The following is a 26,926-nucleotide window of genomic DNA, read 5'->3' as shown; positions in this document are numbered from 1 at the left end:
AGGAAGTGAGACAAGGCAAGGGTACTGGACTGTTTACTGCACAAGAGCCCTGACGGTAAGTCAGATAGGGGTTCACCAGTCCATGCCTTTTGGCCTGGGATTGCCTACCAAGAGGTGGCACTGTTTTCTAATTTGTACCAGGACCATGAAAGAACCAGCAAATGTTCTGACTGACAGATGTTAGTTGTCAACATAAGGGATTTCAGTGTCTTGCAAATGCTTTGTTGTTGTTCAGTCACTAAGTCATGTCCAACTCTTTTGTGACCCCATGGACTGTAGCCTACCAGGCCTCTCTGTCCATAGGATTTCTCAGGCAAAATACTGGAGTGGGTTGCCATTTCCTTCTTCAGTGGATCATCCCAACCCAGGGATTGAACCTGCGTCTCCTGCACTGCAGGCAGATTCGTTACCACTGAGCCAGCAAGAAAGCTACCTTTTAGCATTATCCTTAGGCTGGGCTGCTGTTGACTGAGCTGTTTTACATCAGTCACTTGGTGGCTTTGTAGTGTTCTCCAGAATAACCTCCGTGGGAATGCCAGTATTCCAAGTCTTGTCGTGACCATTCAGATACTGTGCAGAATAACCTCAGTGGGAATGCCAATATTCCAAGTCTTGCTGTGACCATTCAGATACTGTGTAATAAAAACTAGAAATTAAATGTAAAAATATTGACAATGTAAGAAGTTAAAAATAATGCACGGCAGCACCATGTATTACTTAGGTATACATACAGATATGGTTCAAATAAAGAGAAACATGTAAGAATGATAAGAACAACATTCTGAATAACCATTATCTGGGTGGAGAGGGAACAGGATTAGGGAAGGATTTATAGGGGCCTTCAGTTCTATTCATCTTATTTATTATTAAGCTTAATGGTAGATATCAAGTGTTTATTATTCTTTCATCTTAAATATTTAAAAATAATTGATAATCATTACTATTGAAGGAGACCATCTTTCTTCATGAGAGCTAATTTTTCATTTCTGTCATCATTAGTCTCTGTTGAATATTAAAGCAGTATATTGATTTGGAACCACAGAATAAAGCAGTCATTCACATAACAAGTGTTTAAAACACTGTTGAATGGTAGAAAGTTTAAAGAGTTAAGAACTTCACCTGAACATTATTACAATTATTACATTATTATTATACTTCTGATAGCCTTTCTGGTTATTGGACTTCTTTCCCTTCTTACTATGGGGCTGGGGGGTCTCTGCCTTACTCAGACTTCCAATTTCTGCCATATGATAGGCATTGCGTGTGTGCTAGTCACTCAGTCATGTCTGACTCTGCGACCCCATGGACTGTAGTCCACCAGGCTGCTCTATCAGTGGGGATTCTCCATGCAAGAATACTGGAGTGGGTTGCTGTGCCTTCTTCCAGGGGATCTTCTAAACCCAGGGATAGAACCCTGGTCTCCTGCACTGCAGGCGGAGTCTACCATCTGAGTCACCAGGGAAGCCCCACAAGCAGCATTAATCATTGTTAAATTAAACTGAATGAAACACAAACATGCCAGCTTTTATCCTTACAGAGCTTTCAGTACACTAACAGTGAGAAAAGATACAGGACAAGGTGGTCATGATAAGAGCCATAAGTTATAGGCAAAGTTCTTTGGGAATTTATTCAGACATTAATTTCATTGACAGCTATTTCTTAGGCATCTACTACGCCCTGGGTGTGGGCTTCCCAGTTGGCGCAGTGGTAAAGAATCCATTTGCCAATGCAGGAGACGTGGGTTCAATCCCTGAGTCGGGAAGATCCCCTGGAGAAGGAAATGGCAACCCACTCCTGTATTCTTGCTGGGAAATCCCATGGACAGAGGAGCCTGGTGGGCTACAGTCCACGGGGTCACGAAAGAGTTGGACAAGACTGATTGACCCAGTAACACCCTGGGTATATAATTGTAAATAAGAGAGACACAGTCCTCCGTTATCACATGGCCCACTTCTCACCACCTTCATCACTACTTCACTGGTCACTGTCACCAATATTTTTTATTTGGATTCTTGCACTAATCCAATGCTGGAATCCTACCTGGCCTCCCTACTTCCGTCTGTTCCTCTACACTACACTAAATCTCAACTGCTTCCAGAGAAATCCTGTTAAAACTCAAATTAGGGACTTTCCTGGTGGTTCAGTGGTTAAGAATCCATCTGCTAATGCAGGGGTCACAGGTTCAATCCCTGGTCTGGGACGATCCCACAGGCCTCGGGGCAACTAATCCCGTGTTCCACATCTACTAAGCCTGCACTCTACAGCCCATGAGCTACAACTAGAGGAAGCCTGTGCATAGCAATGAAGACCCAGTGCAGCCAAAACTAAATAAATAGATTAAAAAAAAACTAAAAACCCTAAATTAGAGCTCATCACTCCTGCTCTAAAACCTCATCTGTGGGAGACCACAGACATGGCCACAATTCTTTAAATTCTTCCCATCAAGAGATGAAGTCTCTTTCTCAACCCAGAGCATCTGACCTGGCCTTGTAACTGTCTTTGTCCAATAGAATGTGGCAGAAGGACCGTGGTGGGAAATCTGGGCCCCAGGAGGCTTTGAATGCTTCTAGCCTTCCTCTTGGATTCTGAATGGCTGTGTTAACAAGCCTGGGAGAGCCTGTTGAGGGATGAGAAGCCATGTGAAGCAGAACTGTCCTGGATAAGTTTGTCCTAGACCAGCCGATGATCAGCCAACCTACTGGGTATATGAGGGCACAGAACGTGGAACTGTCCTGGGCAAGATGGTCCTAGACCAGCCGATGATCAACCAACCTACAGGTATATGAGGACACATGATGAGGTCCTGCTGAGACCCCCCCAGCTCCCGGGGGGAATATTCCAGATGATCCTCTCACTGAAAGCTGACTAAATGGCTGTTGTTTTAAGCCACTGAGATTTCTTTCTTTCTTTTTTTTTTTTTTTGTGGTTTGTCATGCAGCAAAACAAACGGATTCACCTCTCATTCAGAGAAACAGTCAAAATACTAACTATATCCTTACTTAGAACTGGGGACAGCGTAGGTGCTCAATAAACACTTGTTGAATGAAACTCACACATGGCGCTCACCTTCCAAAGAGGGAACACCCGGAGAAAACAAAGTAAATAATTACTAAGTCAGATGAGGGCTGGGAACAGACAGTGGCTGAGGTAGAGAATCACAGCGTCCAAGTGGGAGGGCAGGTCCTCTGGGAGCTCCCCATCTCTTTCAGAACAAAAGCCAAAGTCCTAACAGTGGCCTCCGAGGCCGGTGTAAATGCTTGGTACGTCACTAACTTCACCTCCTACCACTCACAGCTCTTCACTCCAGCTCCCCTGGCCTCGCTGCTCTTCCTCTCCCACCTCGGGTCCTTGCTGGAATGTTCTTCCCCTAGACACCCACACCATTCACTCCCTCCTTCCCTTCAGGGCTCTGCTCACTTGTCTCCCTTTCAGGAAGGCCTTTTCCAACCACCCTGCAGAAACAGCAACCCACTGACCCCCCTGAATTCCCCACCCCATACCTGCTTTATTTTCTTCCATGCCCCTTGTCACCTTCTGCTGTGCTAAATGTTAACTGCTCTGTTTACAGTCTGCTTCCCCCCCCACATACAACTTCCATGGGGGAAGGGATTTTGTTTTGCTCAATTTACCTCTAGGACAGTTTTGTCTTAGGGCAGAAATTCAGCCAGTGGACACAGCATCCCTCAGGGGCCATACTTCCTTTCAGTGAGGACTAAGCAAGGCAAATACTTAGCTTGGAGCCGTATGGGGAATAAGACAAGATATTTTTTGAAAGCTCGAATGCCTAGGTGTGTGGGGGATTGCTTATTGAGAACTTATCAAACATGTATGTAACAGGTCAAGTGGCGCTACAACCAACAATTGTCTTCATGGCATAGTTTACAGTCTGCTGGGGCTTTGTAATCCATTTTTATTTGCTTCTTGAAACAGCCCTGAGAGGTAGGCAGAGAAGATTTTATCACCCTTCATTTACAGATAAATGAGTAAGCTATCCAAGGCCACAGACATACTAAGGGATAGAGGGAGATTTCAAATCCTGATTATTTCAACTCCAAGTACAGTGCTCATTTCTGTGGCTGTGTGTGTGTTCAGCTGTTCCTACACTCTGGGCTCTGACCTTGGGACCTTCATGAATCACTAAGATTCCAGGCTGACCCGGATCCCCTGAAAGACCTTCAACACAGGAAGCATCTTTCCTCTAGAGAGAGCACCTGCCAAGAGGCATAGGTGATGAATAAATGCTTAGAACATCGATTCCAGGCTAGCCCCTGTGGCTTTCAGACCTACCACCACCCCTTCTGTCTGTCTGGAAAGGTCTGAGCCCTTGGGTCCCTTCACCCCAGCCCACCCCAAGGCAGGAGAGACAGAGAAGGCCCCCCCGCAAGACAGGACAGGCAGCCACTTTGCTGAAAAACCAGAAAGAAATCCCAGCCCGTTGCTTTCATTTCAGTTTAAAAATCAAGTCGGGTGACAGTGGAAACTCTTTCCTTGCTGTCCTCTCCTTTCTGCCCATGTTGACAGAAGACGGACTTGCTAATTCTGGCTGGGGTTTTTCCCTCCCTGGGCTGTTTTTCTCTTTTTATCTTCATCAATTGAAGTGAGCTGTTCTGCCTTTCAAACTGTCGGAAGGCATCTGGGGTTTTGTGTATCTTTTTTTTTTTTTTTTTTGTCTTTTCTTTCTTTCAAATAATTCTGTGGGTCTTTTCCCAGATATGTATTTTCTCTCAATTTAACTTCTAACTTAAGTTTCCGCCCATGTGACTTTCAGCGCGTTACCAGAAACCACAAGAGAGAGGGCGCGAGCCCCAGGGCAAGCGACATGTCCCTGTGGGGAGCAGAGCCTCTGCACCCCGGAGCGAGGAGGACGCAGGGGTCAGGGGCAGCGGCAAGGCGGGCAGAGGAGGGCCCTGCGGAGGGGGGTGGGCTGCTGGCCTGGGGGGAGCAGTCAGGAAGGGAGGCCAGCTGGTGACAGGAGAGCCCCGAGGCGCCTGGGGCTGTGTGGAGAGCCCGGAAGACTGCGGCCATGCCTCACAGCTCCGACAGCAGCGACTCCAGCTTCAGCCGCTCTCCACCCCCCGGCAAACAGGTAGAGTCCTGCCTTTCCCTCCTCCTCCCTCCTGATTCTCCGGGGCAGCAGGAAGAGGGTCAGGCTTCCTGGGCCTCTGCCCAGGGACGCTGAGGGGCCAGGAGATGGCCGGAGCATCCTGTTAGACTCAAGGGCTGCAGGGAAGCCGTGCGTCTCAGGCGGAGACCCTCATCCTTCCGCCCCTCCTGCCAGAGGATGCTCTCCGTGTCCCCTAATGGTACCCATCGCCTTCACCTCACCTGGGGTCCCATCCCAGGAAGCTTTCTAGGAAGCCGAGGGGAATGGGTACCAAAGAACTCTGGTCTCTCAGAAGAGAGAGTCTACCTCTCTCCAAGGCTGTAGCAGAGTGAGTGGGGTGGAGCGCTGATGCGGGCTGAGGGCACGCACACCCTGAAAGCTAGATGGTTGCCCAGGAGACAGCCAGCAGAAGAGGAGAGGAAAGGGATGGGGTTGGGGGAGGCAAGTTAGGAGGAGGACCCCAGGCCAGCTCGGAAGGATCTATCTTACCTCCTAGCACAGAACCTGTTGCTGGCACAGGAGGGGGGAAGGGGGGCTGGAGGAGGAAAGAAATGAATCAGGAGATGGTTCTGGGCACTTGAAATTATTCCCTTGTAGCTCAGCTCTGGAGAAACTAGAGAGGTGAGGGTGGAGATTCTGGGTGTCTAAGATTGTAACTTCCAACTCAAAAATTTTCAACTTGAGGGTTGCTCAAAGAAAAGAAAAAAAAACAAAACACCACGAGCATACTGGCTGCTTCCCCTCTCCCGGGGCTTTCTCCTCATCACATTCCTTGACAGCCCTCTCCCTGATCATCCAGTACAACGGTGGAGGACAATGTCTTCTCTAATTCGGGATTTAAAAACTGCCTTCTTTCCTTCGCACGGGTGTCCGAGAGGGCCTTGAAAATGCTGCAGCCCGAATAAAAGTATACAAACTTATACCACAGCTTCTGTCATCAGTACTTGACAGAAGAGAGGCAGGTAGGAAGGAGCCCTCGTGGAGACCTCTAGAGGACAGACAAGCCAGTCCTCGGCTTGAGACCGAATCGAGCTGTTCAGACCGCCTGGAAGTCTGTGCTCTTCTTAGGAAGGAAATTACTCACGGCTTTCATGGTAACCCGGCTCCCCAAACCCCTGAGAGGAAGAGCACTTCCTTCCTATCTAACCCACTGCCCTCTGACTGCAATGGCCTGGAAGTACTGGGCCCGTTGGTGAGACATATGCTTGGGAGGGCAGACTCTTGTCCTGGGAACTGTGTCCTGCTAGCCTGCAGGGATGTGAGATGGCACAGAACTGGGGGTGCAGGAGGGCTTCGGTCAAACTTCTACACTTACCCTGTAGCGTCTGGGCAAAGCTAGAGCTAACCTTTCTGCCCAAGTAGAGCACACGCCCATCTGTGGGAGGCACTCAGATGACACCAAAGGTCCCGGGTCCTTCTAAGCACCCGTCTCCTACCTGCCAGGGCCAGGTCATCTCCATCATTAAAACTGTTCCTGGTCTCCAATTTGTACTAGGGCTTGTGCTCAGGGCACCCTGGGGGATGTCAGGGACACTGAGTGTAAGGAAGGGAATGCAGGGGACAAACAGGCAGATCTGGGATGGGGACCTCATACTGGGGCGGGGGTGGGGGTGTAGGAAACAGAAGCCCCAAGGGGTCACACCAGGGAAGAAGTAGTTGGTAGTGGGTGAGGGAGTGGCTTGGAGAGGCATCAGACTCAGCACTCGAGGATGCAACTTGCCAGAGTACTGTGAGCTCCTGGGCAAGCTCTTTGAGCCTTCGCTCCCCCATGTAAGATGCAAATACTCACATCAACTTCACCAAATCAGGGGGTTCAACAAGAGCACCTCAGGGAAAAACACTTGCACAGAAGCAAGCACATAGTGAGTGCTCAACAACATTTTAGAAAAAAACAAAAACAAAAACAAGAAGGTTCTAGGCCAGAAGTAACAGAGTAAGGGTGGAGCAGCCCTGAACAGGAGAGGTGATGAAACATACTTCATCGCCTTAACCATCTTTTTCCAAATACAGCCCTCCTGAGGCCTCAAGCTCTTTTGCCCTCTTCCTGTATCTTCTGGCCAAAGCTACAGAGACACAAGAGAGTTTCACAGAGTGTGGGGAAGAGTTCCCTTTTGGGTTCAGCGTTTTGGTCACCAGGGTGTGGACAGGCAAATAACGATGAAGAAATGGAAGGGTGGACGGCAGGATACCAAACACCATGAGAGGTGGCTTCAGCTCAGAAGAGAGGTGTAGACTCCCCTAATTTTCATCATCTCTGCTCCCCAGGACTCATCTGATGATGTGAGAAAGGTTCAGAGAAGGGAGAAAAATCGCATCGCCGCCCAGAAGAGCCGGCAGAGGCAGACACAGAAAGCCGACACCCTCCACCTGGTGAGTGTTCAGACCTCTTTTCATCCTCTCGGGCTGTAGGCTTTGCTCCCCACCAACCTGGGGACACTGGGACGGAGCCTTGAGTCTGCCTGTGTGGAGATGTACATGTGGGGTGTCAGTGGAGGGGTGAGGGATGCAGGTGGAGTGATTCTGTCGTAGGAAATGGGCCAGGAGGCTGAAACAGAAATGAGCCCCAGGATGGCATGTGGAGGAAAGGGGCTGAGTGTGGCAGCCCAGAGGCTGGTGGAAGGCAGATCCACCTGCTCAGGGGTGGGACAACCTCAGAGAGCTCCATTCTGCGTGGACCCAGGCAGCAGAAGTCACGACTGCTTTTGGGAGCAGTTCAGAAGGTGTTATGTGCTTTGGGAGGGTCTGTCATCTCACAGTGCTAGGAACACATGTATATAGTCCCATCCCCTGGGAGGCCAGCGGGGTGGCCACTCCGGGCCCTGCATTTGGGACAATGAGGTCCACAGGGTGCTGCACCCCACAACTTCTTTTCTGAACATTATTAAGGTTTGATTTCAAAATTTCTGTTTTGATGGTATCCCAAGATGGCCTGTGAATGATAACAGTTGCAAGTGCACGTATCTGGCACAGTTACCATCCTGATTGAGTTGCCTCCAGTCTTGCACTTTCTAGGGAAGCCCTGACCCCTGGCTTGAGCAGGGGACTTGGGTGATCAGAACTGCATTTCTTTCAGCAGCACAAGATTCTGGTCAGTGTTTACAAATCGTGGCTGTGTGCTTCTTACAGAAAAGTCTTCTCCTCATCTCCCTCACCTTACCACCTTGCCTCTCTTCACCCTGCCCTTTAATTTGCTCCTTTTCAATCAACCCTTATTCCACTAGCTCCTTTCTCTTCTATCCCGTCAGCCCTTCCTCTAGCAACACTGTCCTTTCTCATCCTTCCCCGTGCTTCCGCCGACCCCACACCATTCCCAGACCCCTAGCATCCTGGGAATTCATTCCAATGATAAAAAGGGGAATTGGCATCAAAAATGAATATGCTTATGTTTACTTGAAAGATTAGCCTGGTAACTGGTCAGTTAAAGAATAACTGTGTTAATCCCATCAAGGAAAAGTAAGGTGCAGTTTTAGGTTAAAAGACACCCTTTTTAACTTTGTAAGGAAGCAGAGAGCAGGTAGTGTGAAGATCTCTGATTGGTTGCTCGTGTTTTATTTGAAACGTATTCAGCATGTCTTCCAATGCATACTAACGTAGTTTTATACTCATGAATAATTGTTGAAAGAAAGAATGAATGAACACTAAGCCTGTTCTCTTTGGTAATTGTGATCAGTAGTCTAAATGTTAAGCTGGTGGTGGCCCTGCTGCTGATATGTTCTCCATGATTTCACCATGGCTTAGGGGCTCATGACACTCCAATTTACTCTTTTAGGCTTGAAAAATCTATGATTGCTCACTTTGCCTCCATCAGCGTCTGATTCTTATTCAGTATTCTTTAGAACAAGCAAATGAACAAATAAATAAAATTAGTAATGATAAAGTCTATCTTTTGGTAGAAGTAGACAATGTTCTGAAACTGGAAATCTGCTATAGGCTTTATAAGTTTGAAATATTTTTTAAAAAGGAAATTATGTATTGCTCAGCAGTGCCGCCGTCATAAGGACATGGTGTGAGTCCCAGTTCTGCCATTCACTGTCTGTTATGACCCACCTTAGACTGCAGAGATGTCCTTTACTTCCCTTAGTTGCGGTTCCCTTATCAGGAAAATGGGACAATGACTACCTCATAGATGGAGTGCATATAATATAACAGCTCAAGCTCAGTCCTCCTAGGCATATCATAACTATTCAAAAATTTTAAGTATAATAAGAGTTATCATTATAAGAAATAAGATGACTACAGCTAAAGTTTTATGCATCTGAACTTATATTTATATATAAACCACAGGATCTCAGGGCTGAAAGATTTCTTAAAGGCTGGAAAGTTCAGACACACTTTTGATGCTCAAGAATCTCTACAACACCCTCTAGACATGATCCCCAAAGTATGCCTGTCACGCCTAGTGATGGAGAGCCCTCTACCTCCCGATAGGAGCAGAGGAGTCTTCCCTAACTCGAGCTGTGCCACTGTCTCCCTGGGAACTCAACCCCCTGGTCTTTTTTCAACTCGTTGGGGACATATCAGTGAGGGTGATATGCATGCTTCCTTGCTATGGCAAGGTTTTCAACACTGACTCTGCTGCATCTCTTTGCAAGAAAAGAGTTTGAGCCAGAAGATATATAGCCCATCTGATTATACTAGTCAAGACTATACCAAGATACGCTCTGGGGTTTGGGGGTCCATGGAGACCCAAGTCATGTAGTCACCATGTCCACACTCAAAACCCTGGCCTCAGTCTCTAGAATGTTCTCATCTTTGCCATACCTGGACACAGACTCCTCCCCACTCCTTTCTTCTGAGCACCATGGCATTCACCTTCACTTTTTGACCAGTGAGTAGAACACCTCAGAGTTTATACAGCAAGCCTGAGTGTTGCAACCAGTGTGACTTATGTTTCTTGACTTTGGGCAGAAACTTTTGGTAGCAACATATAAATCTGCCACCATCAAGCAGAGGGTTTGGCTGTGATCTGAAATTTGGCAGCAACATACAAATCTGCCACCGTCAAACAGAGAGCTTGATTGTGATCTGAAATGTTCATTTCCTCTCAGACAATAATCACCCATCTTCTGCATCCATTATCCTCTTAATCATGTTTGTGATTCAGGTAGAAAGCCTTCTATTTATCACCAGCATTCTTAGGGTTGGGTGGGTGGTTTGTCCTTGATTCCTTTCCATGCTTGTCTCCACATGTTGAGGCTCTGGAACCATTCTCTGGCCGGAAGACACAGCCATAGGACTCACCTAACAAGATGTAAAAGACCAGGGTTTAGAAAGTACTGTGGTCTTAAATAAGGACCGCCTTTGTATTAGTATGCTAGCCTCTTAGATGCTGGGGTAACAACTGATTTCTTGGTTTCAACTTTGTCACTATTATTTCTCTTAAAATAGCAAAAAAATTATTCTGTTTCTCCAGTGAGAGAGAGGAATACCTATTATTTAGCATTTTCAGTATCTATCCTATAAGTGGTTCGCATCAACACTCTGTGTGTAGATTGCTTTTACAATAGCAGAGTAGGGAAGCTGATGCTTTCAACAAGCGGTTTAACCTCATGCCAATGTGATAACATCTCTGGCCTTGACTACCACTCACATAAGCCAGATCAGGAGGAGCTCCTTTTCATAAGCATAATATCAACAGTATCCGCGTTCTGTCTTTTTGTTTGTTTTGCTGCATCTCGTGGCGTGTGGGATTCTAGTTCCCTGACCAGGGATTGAACCTGTGCCCCCTGTAGTGGAAGCTCAGAGTTCTAACCCCTGGACCACCAAGGAATTCCCCCACATTCTGTTTTAATTCTCATTTGGTTGGTGTCTCACACAGCACTCCGCACACTCAGTTCATTTTCTCCCGTGGTCAAGTATAGAGTCCGTTAGGCATAGAATAGGTATTGATTAAAAAGGAGAAAGTCATATCTTGAGCCATTCACTTTCAAAAGTAATAAGTGAATCTAAGATAATCAGCTAAAAACTATTAAAAATAACAAGAACCCAGTCAGCTTTCAAAGTTAACACAAAAAGTAATAACTTTTCTTATGCAAATTAGATTAAAAAATTTAATAGAAAGAAAGATTCTGTTTACAATACCAAGAACAGCAAATGGAAAGAAGGAATAAATTTAACAAAAAAATTTGAAGCTTAATTTTTTTAAGCTTCAAAATTATTCTAGGTGATTTTTAAAATTTCAAATAATTGAAAAAATATGTCTTATATAAAGATAGCAATTTTCCTTAAGTTAATTTAGAAATTTATCTAATTTAATGTGATCTCAATAAAATAGGATTTTCTGAGTATTTGAGGATATTAAATTAGATATTGTAAATACCTTGTGAAAAATAACCATGTGAGAATTTCTAGGAAAATTCTAAAAAAAGAGGGTAATTAGAGACAATTAGCTGAATAAAATATTAAAGTGAATTATAAATATAGAAATCAAAACAATGTGGAAAAGATAGAATATTGGACGGAATAGAACATAGAAGTAGACCTCCAAACAAACTCAAATTTGAGACGCAAATACAAATAGACTCAAAGACAAATAGACTCAAATTTGTGTTAGTTCCTAAGACACAAGTAAAAATGCAAAATGTCTAAGATGGCACTTGAAACAAGAGAAAAATGAAGTACTCAATAAATTGTGTTGGGAAAACTGGTTGGTCATCTGAGAAAAAAAAAAAAAAAGCTAGAGTCTTCACTTCTTTTACAATGCATATAGATTAAATATAGAAAAAATTAAAGAAATTTGAAGAATTAGCATTAAAAACATTTATCTTGGAATTGAGTCTTCCAGGTAAAATGAAAAACCCTGAAGCCATAAAGGGAAAGATTGATACACATTTATCAATAAAAAGCGTATTTTATACATACGTGAAAATGTCTATACAGTTCAAAGTACCTAATATGCAAAATCAAAAGCAAGTGAAGACTGAGAAAAATACCTGCAACACATATGACCAAAAAAGGGCATATTTGCTTAATATACGAGAGCCCTTATGAATAAGAAAATGATCTACAAACAAAAGAAAAAATGAATAATAAGAAGAATAGGCAATTTATAGAAAGAGAAAAATAAATGGCAAATAAATACGGAAAAGCTGCTAGACCTCAGTTAGGAAAACAACAGTTAAAGCAACAGTTACATTCTCTGCCAGACTGACAAAGACAGAAAATGTTGCTAAAAGACCATGTTCCCAAGATGATGGTGAAGCAGGTATTGGAAGCATAAGTTGGTGCAACTCCATTAGGGAGCAATTTGACCATGTCCAAAGTTACTAGTGCGCACACACGGTAACTTGGCGATTTTACATCTAGGAATCTGTTTACAAACATATTCACGGATTACACAATTATGTACATGTAGATATAATCCTCGCTGCATTGCTTGTCATAGCAAAGACAGGAAACAAGCTAAATGGTCAGTAAGAGACTCATTCACTAGACTAGAGTTGGTTTATTCGGTGGAATACCACGAAGGTATTAAAATAACAAGTTAAATCTGAATGTGCTACTCTGAAAAGATTATCAAGCTTCTATACTCTTAAGTGAATAAGTATGAGTCTGGAGTATAGTTTTCTTCTATGCATATTTTTAACGAAAATAAAAACATATATGTGCATATGCATATAAGCTTAAAATTTTTCAAGTAGGTTTTCCCCCAAAATTGCTAATGATACATATTTCTGAAAGTAGGACAAAAGGTCTAAAGCAGAAGAGAGATACTTTGTGTTTTTCTACTTTTTTATATAGTTTGGATGTTTTTATTATGTGCTTTTATTTATATAATATAGATATTAAATTCCCAATATAGATCATTATTACATGTGCATTAGAATGATTTCTTTTCTAATTTGATCTCAAACATTGAATAGTCTTCCACTGTGATGTTTTATCCCTGAACATTGTGCATAAATATCTCAGTCCTTCGGGACAACAGTCAATTGGGATTTCTAATGAGTAATCTTAAGGTCTCCAGCACTAAACAAGCCACTGTAAGGGACAGCGAATCAGTTTCATTTGTGTGGTTATCTCGGTAATTGTCGGATACTCTGGTGCCTTGTAGCAGGAAGGATTTTGAGTCTGTGTCCCAGGTCAGTGGGAAAGAGAATTGAGATCAGTTGAGAAGCTGTGTTCATGAAAAGGCTCAAAGTAGAGGAGGCGATGGAGAGGCAGTAGTATTAGCCCAGAGCTATGATGTTGACAAGTCAGATCTGGCCTTGAGGATGGAAATGGAAGCAAAGCAGAGTTACAGGGTCAGATCTGGAAGCTGGAACTTCAGATACTTAGATTGGAGGAGGGACAGGTGTTTGCCTGGGGCAGCCTCTAGTGTGGAAGATCTCATACTAGTTTAAAAAAAAGAGAGAAAGATTTACAGGCCCAGGGTAGATCTTTAATGTCATATGTAGCAAATATCAGGAGGGTAAATTATGCCTGAAATTAAGCTGATGCTGTGAGAAGTAAAGCTTTTATAATTGGAGGAGAATTAAGTAATGGAAGAAGCAAAGCTCAGCAAAGGTGCTCACTTCCCAGGCCTCCTGAGGAGGGGAGTGTTGTTCTCGGTCTTCTGGTAAGGGCCATGCAAGAAGGCTGTTTATGGCTCTTTTTCATTCTATCAGTTTTTCTTTCCTCCCTCTAGGAGATTATACCGTAAGTTTTATTGGTATAGAGAAGTCATAGGTTAAAAAAAAAATAAAGCAAAATGAAAACCACAGAAAGAATGTTCTTGCTGGTTCCAGCCTAAAGAAGTTCAGTGTAAAATCAGTGAACTATCCATGGAAAGGACATTTCTCTTATGCCTTTACTGCTCTGAACTTCTTTTTATTAAAAACATATTAATTGAACACACAACTATATACCAGGCACGGTGCATTATGTGCTCTACCTGCAGTTGTCTCGTTTAATCTGCACAAAAACCTTATTTTGTCATTCCTATATTAGGTTAAGTAACTTGTCCAAGGTCGCACATTTTGTAACTAGGTCTGTCTGACTTCAGAACCCATCTTCCTAACCACTAGGCAACACAGCCTCTTCCTTTGGACTCTTGTGAAGACTGATCCTCCTTGAACCCCTTCCTGAATTTTATTCTTTTGTTCTTTAAGCAGCATCCTCCAAAGTTGACACTTTTTCTCCTCCACCATTAGGCCTAGCTGAGAAAGTAAGCACTAGATCAAAGCCATTGAGACCGTTTTTAAAGAAAGCGGTGTAGCAATAAATATTAACATCCTGCTCTTTGGTGGAGCAATTCCACCTACAGGAGTTTGAAGAAACAATGATGCACAAAGATGGCCAATTCATCATTATTTGTGAACAGTATACACTTTATCACCCACTCCAGTGTTCTTGCCTGGAGAATCCCAGGGACGGGGGAGCCTGGTGGGCTGCCGTCTCTGGGGTCGCACAGAGTCAGACACGACTGGAGAGACTTAGCAGCAGCAGCAGCATACACTTTATCAATACTCTAAAATTGGACATATGCCCAGCTATGGAGATAAGTATATTATGACCATTCATACACTAGAATTCTATGCTAGCACTAAAAGTGACTAAGTGAATCTGTATTTATCAACACAGAAAGATGTTAATGACATGGCATTGAGTGACAAAGCAAGTGACAAAGAATATGCAGAGTATAATCCTCTTGATGTAAAAGTTGTGGTTTGGGGGCACGTTTGCATGCATAAAGAGATGTCTGGAAGAACAGTCTTCAAAATGCTAACCGTGGATTCTTCTATGTGGTTGAGATTTGAATAAGTCACCTTACTCCTGGTACTTTTCTGTAGTTCTTTTTATTATAATAAATGTGTACTGTTTTAAAAATCTGTAATAAAAATTTGACGATTCTCATTTGGGAAGGAAAAACACACAGAGGAACTCACACCCCGCTAACTTCTTGTCCTACTAATAAGCGGTCAGTGTGGTTATGGTCAGCAGGCGTATTCGGCAGTGTAAGGAATTTCTGTCTGAAAGCGATTACATGTCCCGGTCAGAAATTGGTGGCACCCACTCAGCTGAAGTCTTCATGAAGCTGTTTTCAGTGGCTACCAAACTACTTTCTCTTGGAAAGGATGAGGGAGTCTCACCAAACCCCAAGCTGCTCTGGGGTTTTCTCCATTTCCTCTGTAGGACTCAGTCAGGCCCCCCGAGTCCTAGAGGGATTCCATAGATTGGTTCCACAAGACAAAGTCCCCTTCAGAATGCGGAGTACCTGTAGGGGACCCTGCCATGGGTCCATACGGGAGTTCGTAGAGGGACTAACCATAACTGTGGTCATGCCCCCTTCTTGATGGAATCGCAGAATTAAAAAGGAACTCAGAGTTGCTCCAGGTCACCCTGCTGTATGTATTACTGTTGAGGACGCTGCTGTCTTCCTCAAGGACACCCAAGAAACGAAACCTCTTGCCTTCCCACCACTTGCTTTTGTTTTTGTGCCACTTTGCTGAGCAGGACTTTGCTCTGCAGATGGTGTTGCTCTCACACGTCCTTTTGCAAAGGGTGAGTTAAGAAGTAGGCCATTAACCGGGACATGTGAACAGTCCAGACACTGTTCAGCAACAGAGCCCAACCACATAGTAAGAGACCAGAAAGGCAGAGAGTCCCAGGTTAAAAGGGGCTAAATTGAAAAGTTCCATTATTTTATTTATGTATTTGGCTGTGCTGGGTCTGAGGGATCTAGTTCCCTGACCAGGGGACTGGACACGGGTCTCCTGCATTGGGAGCTCAGAGTCTTAGCCACTCGACCACAAGGGAAGTCAAAGTTCATTTATTTTAAAAAAGATCTTAAAGGTGTAATCCGAAATCAAAAGGACAATGACATACTAGGGGAATATTTCTGTCAAATTAAATAAATTCAGATTTAATACTTACAGTATAGAAAGAACAGCCTTTTTAAGAAAAACCTCAAGATGCCAGTAGGTAAGTGGGTAAAGGCTATGAACAGAAAGCTTACGTAATGCTTTTTCCTACTGAAATGAACATAGCCCAATTTTCTATTCTGATTGTGAAAACAATACACACCATGGGTTTCCCAGCCTCGGCAATATTGACGTTTTGAGTTGGACAATTCTTTGTTGTGTGTGTGGGAGGGGGTTGGTCTCCAGCACTGTAAAATCTAAAACCTACCCACTAGATGCCAGTAGCACCCACCTCATCCCTCTGGTTATGAAAATCAGAAATATTTCTAAATCTTCCCAAATGTTCCCTGGGGGGACAAAATTTTCCTTGGTTGAGAATGCTATACTAGGGAATACATATATAGAAATTTATTTCTTCTTAGTAATCAATAACTTGTAACATTATAATGAAATTAAGAAACTTTCCAAAAGTTTGTTAGCAAAATAAATTATTTAAAATTACAACACTTGGGACTTTCTCGGTAGTCCAGTGGTTAAGACTCTGAACTTTCACTGCAGGGGGCGTGGGTTTGATCCCTGATTGGGGAACTAAGGTCCCCAGTGCCACGCAGAAAGGCCAAAAAAAAAAAAAAAAAAATCACCTAAAATTACAACACCTAAATCCTGACAATGTCGTTGTAATAATTAATATATACATTCAAGGCCGATGACACTGTATATCTTACACAACCTTTTATAAAAATACTAACCAAGGACTGCAAGATGTTCACTACACCATTATTTACAACAGCAACCAAAATCTCCAGCATTAGAAAACCACATAAGGTAAACTGTGGACCATCTCTTTGTTGATGTAGCCATTAAAATAATAATTATGGTGATTTTGTAAGTATACTCTAAGTATATATACAAATTTGTCTTTTCTTTTCTGTCATAATAATTTTGTCACACTTACAAAAATGCTGGACATTTTGGCTGCTATTATTTGTTAAAAAGGACAAGATGGCACCATGTACAAATGAAAAGGGTTGTGTTTAGAGGACTAGAATCATGGGTGGGTATACTTTTTAAAAATATATCTTTAATATATTTATATTGTATGTTTTTATTAAAAAACATAAGAAAATGATCAAATAGACCCTGAGTGAATTCTGGTGGACAGAGGATGAGAACAGTGAGGGTATCCCTGAGTTAGAATTTAGGAGAAAGCCTTTGGCAGAAGATCTCATAATTTATCTTCCAAACAGGGACATTTTTGAGAGTGAAAAGAGCCACTAGTGAAAAATTACACGAGGACAATACTATGAACTGGGAGTGTCCCAGTAAACATCTGGTCACACTAGATTGAGGGGAACCAAGGAGGAGACCTAAGGCGCTTAGGAAATTCACGAGTAAAGATTAAGTTCAGAGCCAACTAGAGGGGGCTAGATTCCTGGTGCTAGAAGGCAATTTCCTGCACGAGATGACCCTGTTACTAAAATATTTTCCAGTTACTCAGCTGACACAAAAATATGCCTATTGCTAAGAGGGTGCAGTAGTCCAGAAAATGACAAAAACAAAGGCCATATTCCTAGTACTGGAGCTCATGTTGACAGAAATGATTCTTTCTGCTGTATAAGTATATATGAAATGCCTCCTATGGGCATTTTTTTTTTTTTTTCCTAGGTGATGAGAGTTCAGCAGGGACAAGACAAAGTCCCTGATTTCAGGGACCTTACATTCAATCAGAAGTCACACTGGAAAATCAACTGACCAATTGTTATTTACTATCTCACTAATCACACAAAGTGAGGAGGGCTTCAAAGGAAAGCAAATGGTGCAGTGTTAACAGTGACTTAAGGACAGGGCTGGGAATGGTGTCAAGGAAGGTCCTTCTGAGGGCCTGACATCTGAAATCAAATATGAGTCATGGGAAGGAGCCTGGGAAGATCTCAGGAGAGAGTGCTATCTGCAGAGCCTTCAGGCCAAACTCTGTGGGGCCTGTCAAGGGTCAGAAAGATGCCTTGTGGGGCCCAGGACTGTGAGCTCAAGAAGAGGAACTCAGGAAAAAAGGCCATTGTGCCCCAGGAAGCAGGAACCAGATGGGGTGGGGGTGGGGTCCCCAGTAAAATGACTTCAAATCCAGTAGGGACAGGGAGAGGGCAGATATATCTGAACCTAAATTCTAATCCACAAAATGTAAAGCAATTACATCTCACTGGGCTGTTTGAGAAATAATGTGAGAGCAAATGTTAAAAGAAAGCAATAGCGCATTTGTCAGTTTTGCATTGAGAGAAGATTTTATTTGTTTAATGCAGAGAGGCCAGTATTTTCCTATAAATCAATCACATGAAGATATCAGAAGTAGATCATATATGAAAACGTATGCCCTTCTTTCCAGTTGGTTATACAAACTTTAAGAACGCTGTTTCCTTGGCTGGCTTTTTCACTACAGTTGGTCAGGTCTCCTTTGCTTCGTTTAGTTGGGACAGGTCAAGTTGAGGCCAGGGAAATTGCACGCAGGGTTCTGACAGTGCTGTAATTCAGCTGCCTCCACTCCACAGCTTCAGTCTGGGGAACAACAATGTTGCTAAGCAGGCCTTAAAAAAAAAAAAAGAATCTGCTTCCCTGATGGCTCAGTTGATAAAGAATCCACCTGCAATGCAGGATACCAGAGTTCGATCCCTGGGTTGGAAAGATTCCCTGGAGAAGGAAACAGCAATCCACTCCAGCATTCTTGCCTGGGAAATCCAATGGACAGAGGAGCCTGGCGGGCTACAGTCCATGGGGTCACAGGAGTCAGAAATAACTTACCGGTTAAACCACCACCAAACACTCATTTGTAACTCTTCTAGAGTTAAATGCAGAAGCAATAAAAGTACTTAAATGCTTGGTTAAACACTCCCTGGGAAATTTCATGGATATCACAAATTTAGCAGACTCTTCAAATGCAGGTTTCAGATTTTGGTAAATTCTTACAGACTCCAAGTTGGCAATCAAGAAACATGATTTTACTGATCACTTCACTGTGTGCCAGGCACAGTCCCAGGACAAAACACTGTCTTTCACTCCAGACCGTGTTTTGTCCTTCACTGAGGATAAAACAGTGAAGACAAGGATGGCTCCTGTCCTCACCGAGCTTAACAATCCATAGGACAAATAATTTGATGAAGTTATCATTAATGAGATTCCAATAAGTCCTCTACCTCTTGCCTTTCTATAAGAGTGAACTATTCTGGGCCACTTGAAATTTTCACCAACTATAAGACTCTTCGCCTTAAATAGCCATTTACTTTTAGAAAAAATTTTGACTTAGAAATATCCTCTTCCTTCTTTAAAGTTCTTTATATTATTTATACTATGTTACACAATAAATACATTTAATAAAACAAAATATAAGTAAATATATAAATATGATATCATAAATTTAACAACATCAAACTGTATATATTTATATTGTTTTATTATTTTCAAGAAGAATCTACTACGAACATACGTCTCAAGCTGGTTGTTCATTAAGCTCACCTGGCAAGTACTTCTTTAATCTTGATGCCTGAACCCAGTCTGGAACAACTAAATTAGAACCTCCCAGTGGTAAAATCCAGGAATCAAGATTTTTTTTTTAAAAAAAAAAAGCTCTCCAGGAAACTGCAGTGTGCAGCCAGGGCTGAGAATCAGGGAGTGGTGACATTTAGAAGCCTGTCTGATGCATGTGGTAGAATGTGTGGAGTGAATCTGGGGCAATTTGTGAGTAGATACCCAGACACTCTGTCCCAGAGACCTGGAGCTTAAAACAAAACCAAAGAAAACAGTTCAGACCTTGAAGTTGATGGAAATTATTAGTTTGTTTTTCAAAACTGGACGATATCCTTTCTAACTTGAGGTATCAGTCAGGAGTTATAGAAAAACTATCCAGCAGAGGCATCAACAAGTCATTTGTATTTTAGATTTTTCTCAAATAAGAAGTTCAGAAGTAGACAGACCAGGGATAGTACAAGAATGTCATCAAAGAACCAACCTCCTTCTCTCTCTTGGGCAGTCATTCTCAGGATGGGGGGGTCTCATCCTCAAGGCTGCAAGATGGCTCCTGAATCTCCAGGCATCAGTCTGTGTCCAGAGAGGTTAGCGTTTTTCTGGTGAGGCTTTCCCTTTTATCCCCGGGGAAGCGAAGCTTCATCCTCTCCCTCCCTGTATTTCTGCTTATGTCTCATTGGTCAGAATCTGTCACATGGTCCTATCTAGCTGCAGGGGAAGCTGGGTAATTGAGGAATTCTTTTCCTAGCCTCTCTAGAGGAAAGCAGGGGTAAGGAGTTTGGATAGACGTTGAGTGAGCCATCTTATAGTGTTTCTCATATATGAGATCAATGAAGTCATGGTCCTGAAAGCCAAGGAACAGAAGAGAGGGCAGGGCCCTGAGGGGCGTGGCTGATGTGGTTAAGTATCAGTGGATGACCAGGTGCTGACAGTCCTGGAGCTTCAACTTTAAGGCTCAAAAGTATAGATTTCTCCAGAATTCAGTGCAAAGACCTGTGGTTTAGTGATTCTTCTCTCCTCCTCAGGTGAGGAACAGGAGTGGGGCTATTTCCCCAGGATTGGTGGGAGACATAGCACAGATCCCACTATGGCTTGGGAAGTGCCCTATCTCTCCGTTCATGGACTTCTCCAGGAATGGTGGGCTCCAGCCTAGTTCTGCCTGGGAGGGCGGGGGGGTTGCAGACTGCTGGGGATTGAACCAAGAGCTGGGTGTGAGCTTCACACACCACTCTCGTATTGAAGTGTGGGTGGGAGCTGAAAGGTCACCCTACCAATAACTGTAGGTTCTGTTGAGGAGAAAAACACAGGGACTATTTTCACCCTTCTGGAAAGTGTGATTAGAAAACTCAAGGAGAAGGTCAAGGCACTAAACCAGACCTGGCAGGAAGACGCTCCAAGCCCTGCAAAGGAGGCCTGGAGAGTCCCCGCTAGAGCCTTGGGTTAGAGTTAGTCCTTAGCCTCAGTCCCAACTGGCTTCCCTGTGGGGAAGGGACCTGCCTGGGGATTCCCCATCATTGATGCACTCTACAGTGACCCCCTGCTTGGCCCCTCCACTAGGGAATTTCCCAGAATGTTCCCACACCCCCAAGAAGCCTCCTCCTTAGCCACCCCCAAACTGCTTGTGGTTCATGGTAAGGGCGGCACCAAGTAACCTCACAGGTGAGGGTGAATTGTGAACATTAGCATCTCAATTTGCATGAGGCGGGAAGAGAGGGAAGATGAAATAGGAAAGTCAACCAGGCTGAGGCCTCACAGGAGATAATTACCAGATATCATAAGATTTAAACAGACTTCAAAGGCAACAGGGGATGGTGGGCACAGGCTCTGAAGGCAGACAGTCTCAGTTCAAGTACTGGTGCTATAGCTGACAAGCTGTGTGACCTTGAACAAGTTACTAAACTTCTCTCTACCTTAGATTTCCCTCTTCTGTGCAATGTGGCTAGTAACATTATCTACCACATAGGGTTGTTGCAAAGATTAAATGTAATGGTAACTGTAATGTACTTGGCACATGGTATCGCCCAAAAAATGTTAGTCATTATTAATTCAAACTGGATTAGCCTTTTAAATTTTTGGTTTCTACTACCTATCTCATATACATTGAGCCTACATACCTCTGGTTCCAACACACAACTACTCTTTCCAAACAGTTAGAGGCTCTAGTTGGCTAATACACAGGTAGTCAATTTAAAATCTGAAATATTTGAAAGTTAGAGAGGGCTTGGGCTTCTAATCCTGTGGTTTTCAACATTCACTGCACATTAGACTCCCCTGGGGAGCCCTTAACAACTCAATGCCCAGGTGCACCCCAGCCTGATTAAATCAGAATCAGGCATCAGTAAAACGTTCCAGGGATCCCACTGATCCTAGTGTGTGACCAAGATTGAGAATCACTGTGTTGGTCCAGTCTTCCTAGTTTAAAGTGAGGCAACTGCGGCTCAGAGAGGAAAAGGATGTCACCGAGAGTCACCCAGCCAGAGCCAGGACCAAGACCCCTGTCCACTGTTACCTGATGGAGCCCCCCCACCCCCCGACCCCCGTTGCCATGTATTCCAGACCATGCTGTGGTCTGGGGATGGTCTGGCCCCAAGTCAACCCTCTCATAGAGTAGCTGCACATTAGACTCCATCCCAGCTCAGGGCAGGAGGTGATGATCAGCTCTGTGTTTGGAAGAGTATGACCGACTCAGGGTTCTTGTGTTGTCTTGAAGGATCACCAAACCAAGACCCAGTTTTCTCTTAGAAGGCCAGTGATCTTAGTGACTCCAGAGATCCTGAGTCGTCAAGTCTCTCAGGAGAAGCAGTGGGTGGGCTAAAAGGAGCACAGGACTGAAGATGGAGAAGCCGAGAGCCCAGCCCTGCTCTGTATCTGCCTGGTTCTGGGCCTTTGGATCAGTCACCCACTCAAACTTTCTGGACCTCCAAGAAAAATATGTCTTTTTATTTTTATTTTTTTACTTTGTATTTTGTATTGGACTAGAGCTGATAAATAATGTTTAGTTGATAGTTTCAGGTGGACAGCAAAGGGACTCAGCCATACATATACTTGTATATATACTTGTATCCATTCTCCCCCAAACTCCCCTCCCATCCAGGCTGCCTCATAACACTGAGCAGAGTTCCTTGTGCTATATGGTAGGGCCTTGTTGGTTATCCATTTTAAATATAGCAGTGTGTACATGTCGATTATACGAATGAATTTATTTACAAAACATAAACGGATTCACAGACTTAGAGAACGAATTTATGGGTGTCGGGGGTCAGGGGTGGGGTGGGGGAAGGGATAGTTAGAAAATAAGTGTCTCTAGGTGAATCTATAGCTCTTTGTTTCAGCAGCTGCTGCCACCAGCCTGTACTCCTTTAGGGATGGGAGTAGGGGGTTTGCGCAATAGGTTTCTCCCAGAGTCTCAGTTGGCCTCATCTGTAAAATGGAGACAATGATAAGGGCTGGCCTTACATAGCTACCTCAAAGGGTTATTGCAAGGAGCCTAAAGGATCTAAATGTATTCCCAAAAGTAAAAAGCAGGTTATGTGGAAGCCCAAGGGCAGCCCTGCCCCCCCCACATTAGGAGAAGACACACACATTAGAAACTAAAATTTACTTTCTAAATGTTACTTTCCTTTTTCCCTTGCTGAGTTCTCGGTTTCCAGGCCCTGTTGGGAATTCAGGGGGAAGTTAGGGGGTCTGTGATCATGGTACTTCTGGGTGGAGAGCTGCTCCCAGGTGTCCCTCAGCCAGTGTCCCTGTGTGAACCCTTTGCAGGGCATGCTGGGACCCAGGGAGGGTCAGAGTGGACCTAGGCCGGGCAGGGGTAGGTGGGGATGAGAGCCCTAGATCAGCCGCTTGCTTCTGCGAGGGAAGCCAGGCTCTTCCTCTGCGAAGTGTCTGGCTGGCTGCAGGGCCCCTGGGCTGGCAGTGCAGGTTTCTCTGGGGCCCTGGCAGGAAACAGTCTTGCTTCCCAAGGTAAAGACGAGTTTCTTGTCGCAGCTGGTTGTTTTCTAGTTAGAGGCCATGGTGGTTTTGAACACTCCCCTAGAGCTCCGGGATCTCCCAGGGGACAGGGAGAAGGAAAGGACAAAGCTGGAGCTCAGCAGGGCTGGCTTAGGGAGGAAGAGCCCGCTGTCACTTCCCGAAAGCCGGCCGGCCTCTGGGCGGAGAGCAGGTCAGAGCGGTTGGTCCCTGCGGCCCGCCTACCCCGCCCCTCCCTTCTGCCTCGGGGTTTGCCCAGGCTCTTCGGAGCACAGAACTTACAGTAAATGTTGTCACCAGTGGAAACTCTCAGAGGGGGCGAGGAAAAGGGCTAGAGGAAGGGGCCAGGACTCCCGGCCCCCAGTTCCCGTCTTGCCAACGCCCCCCAGTCTCATGTGTTGCTTTATCTTACCTTTTGGTAAAGAGAGGGGATGCCCTCTCTCTGGGATGTGCCCGGAAATAACCAAATGGTGAGATGAATGAGCCGGTCACACCTTGCAGAAGCAGCAGCCAGTGCCCCTGTCTCTACCATCGTGGCTCTTGGTATCCCATCTCCCCACCCTGTTTTAGAGATGGGGTTTTCCTTTGTATCAACCTGGACACATTTTCTAGCCCCGGGCCACACACAGGAAATGCCAGGCTGAGGTTGAGCACGCTAGCGTCTGTCCTGTACAAACCGCCGGAAGCTGCCTTGATGGATAAGGCCACGTTCTCCTTACCACTTCAAAAGAACTCCCATTTGCAGGGCTTAGGGCAGTCGGCAGAGTAACTAACTCTCTCATTAACCTGAAGCTGGTTTTCTAAAGCAAATTTTAAATGTCAAGTTATCACACATCTGCTCACTGCCTACTGTAATTCTGAGTCAACTTCTGATCCATCGGTCGATGTCATCAGGCGGCCAATCAATAAGCACTTGAGTTCATACTCCATGCCAGGCACTTAATAAGTGCTTGGATAGTTAGAACACATTTATTATCACATTTAACATTACTAGCTATTGTTTTCAAACTTGTTTGGTGATTAGAATAATCTGGGGCATTTGTTAAAAATTCAGATTCCCAGAATTCAAACCCCAAATCCCAAACTCACTGAGTTCAAACCTCTAGATTTCAGGAAGTGCCTGGCACTATATTTTTATCAGGCCCTCAGATTAGTTCTAATGTCATGGCAAGCTTGGAAAACAAGCTAAGTGAAACAGAACAAGAAAAATAAGACCTAGAATCCAAATATTAGGTCACTTTTTGAACAGAAATGTAATTTATTTGCATCTCCAGTGCCATTTTTTCTTCCTCTGTGGGTACCAATGATTAGCAAAGACGATCTATCTGAGTCAAAGAATGTGAACATTAAAATCACATTGGAAATGCAATTCCCCTGGTTTTCTGAAGGTGGGATTGTTTTCCAGTAAATGCTAATTACCAGGGTGTAATTGTTGATTAATTAATGATGTGATCAGTAGTCAGAGCTCTTTACCCTGAGTCTTTCTTTTTAAAATTTCTGTGGCTGCACTGAGTCTTTGTTTTGGCATATGTGGGCTTCTCTCTAGTTGCAGCGCACAGGCTTCTCTAGTTGCGGCATGCAGACTTAGGGGTTCTGCAGCATCTTAGTTTTCCAACCAGGGACTGAATTCACATTCCCTGTATTGGAGGGCGGATTCTTAACCACTGGACCACCAGGGTGTCCTGAGGTTTTCTGATTAGCATGTATCTGATGGTTCCCTGAAGCAAGGGGTAAAGATGTTTCTGGAAACAAAGCACAGGTGCTGGGTCACACCCAGAGTTCCACAGGACAAGCTGCCGGAGAGAGAACTCTGCTGGAGATTGACCATTTATCATTTAGAAGACCCCAAACGTTCTAGAATCTGGGTGAAGTAGACAGTTAACCAAGGACTCCATTCATAAGACTAAATGCAAATGCTGGGAACCTTAGGCAAACACACCAGTGTAACAGAGCAGAAAAGAGTGAAACTGGTATAAGTCAGTCTCACAAACTGTTTTCCATTTTTTCTAGCTCTAGCTGGTCATGCACTGGCCTGGACATGCACTTGCCACTCTCAACTCTCATATACACTTATGGAGACCTATGCATGTACCTGCACACAAAGGAGCACACTAATGCAATTCACACATGCCTTCACACACACACACACACACACACACACATATCTCTGTTAGTTGGGACCAAATGCAACTGCCATTTTCCGAGGTCAAAATAAATATCAGCAATTTCATATGGTTTGATCTAAACAGCTATGCATATACATGTACAAATATACATGTATTTATGCAGATGCATGGGCTTCCCTGGTGGCTCAGATGGTAAAGAATCTGCCTGCAACGCCGGAGACCTGGGTTCGATCCCTGGGTTGGGAAGATCCCCTGGAGCAGGGCATGGTAACCCACTCCAGTATTCTCTCCTGGAGAATCTCCATGGACAGAGGAGCCTGAGGGGCTGCAGTCCATGGGTCGCCAAGAGTCGGGTGCGACTGAGCACAGCACAGGACTAAGCACAGCACACAGCACCGCACCCATCCACACACATGACACGTGCAAATACACACGCACGCGTGCACACACTGGCATGTGCAGAAAAAGTCACCGATGCCCTGCCTGGCCGTACTAGTGGAAATCTAATGCGGAACTCCCATTGCCTCCTCCACGCCCCCCAATCTTCCCCTGCGCCCTGAGAGTAACCTGCAATGTCCATCCTTTCTGCTCACAGGAGAGTGAAGACTTGGAGAAGCAGAACGCGGCGCTGCGGAAGGAGATCAAACAGCTCACGGAAGAGATGAAGTACTTCACGTCGGTGCTGAGCAGCCACGAGCCCCTGTGCTCTGTGCTGGCCCCCGGCGCGCCCTCGCCCCCCGAGGTGGTGTACAGCACCCACGCCTTCCACCAGCCTCACGTCAGCTCCCCGCGCTTCCAGCCCTGAGCTCCCCCAAGGGAGGGCGAGCAGAGAGCAGAGCCTGCGTCTCCAGCTGCTCCCGGGGTCTCGGGAGGAGCACACAGACAGCTGTCCTCCGTCAGCGCCCTCTCGCCGCCCAGAAAGCCAGAGGCCGAGGCCGGACCCCAGGATCGAGAGCCCGGGGACGGGAACGCGCGGCAACTGGATGTGTGTGCAGCGCCTGCTGCATGGCCACACGCCGCCAGGGGCCTGGACCTTCAACTGGCTGGGAGGCCCGACCCAGTGATGGGTCAAGCATGACGCCCAAGTCTCGTGATCCAGAGGGAGCAGGGTAGGGCAGGGTTATTTTTCTAAATAAATGTCTTAAAAGAAACCAATCTGGCAAGGGCTTGAAACCTAAAGTTCTGTCATTTTTTTGGTTCTTGGGCTCAGGAGCCCTTAAAGGTCTGGAGACTCTGCTCATTTGGCTCTTTCCCACGGCTTGTTCATCTACTTGGGAAGCTGGGTTTTCTCAAAGCATCTTCAATTTCCCCTCTAGGCATCTCCATCATTTCCCTCCCCAAATCGCCTCTATGTGATCTCCCACTTTCCATGC

The 26,926-nt window shown here is 44.8% G+C and overlaps 1 protein-coding gene across 1 annotated transcript; it reads left to right on the top strand.

The window, feature by feature from the left end:
* Positions 1-4,801: 4,801 nt before the first annotated feature.
* BATF (basic leucine zipper ATF-like transcription factor) lies at positions 4,802-26,708 on the top strand. The gene is made up of 3 exons (XM_005900991.2): positions 4,802-5,086; positions 7,370-7,474; positions 26,149-26,708. Exons 1-3 carry the CDS (start codon positions 5,024-5,026, stop codon positions 26,356-26,358), a joined length of 378 nt encoding a protein of 125 aa, XP_005901053.1. The 5' UTR covers positions 4,802-5,023; the 3' UTR covers positions 26,359-26,708.
* The last annotated feature ends 218 nt before the right edge of the window (positions 26,709-26,926 follow it).

The sequence above is a fragment of the Bos mutus genome, chromosome 10, assembly GCF_027580195.1.
Source record: "Bos mutus isolate GX-2022 chromosome 10, NWIPB_WYAK_1.1, whole genome shotgun sequence".
Lineage (NCBI taxonomy): Eukaryota > Metazoa > Chordata > Mammalia > Artiodactyla > Bovidae > Bos > Bos mutus.
This window is presented reverse-complemented; position numbering and strand designations above follow the sequence as displayed.

Excerpts from the sequence above, each read along its gene's own strand:
- BATF (XM_005900991.2), top strand. The coding sequence starts at position 5,024 with ATGCCTCACAGCTCCGACAGCAGCGACTCCAGCTTCAGCCGCTCTCCA. Across the intron at positions 5,087-7,369 it reads CTCCACCCCCCGGCAAACAG|GACTCATCTGATGATGTGAG; the intron begins GTAGAGTCCTGC and ends TCTGCTCCCCAG. Across the intron at positions 7,475-26,148 it reads AAGCCGACACCCTCCACCTG|GAGAGTGAAGACTTGGAGAA; the intron begins GTGAGTGTTCAG and ends TTCTGCTCACAG.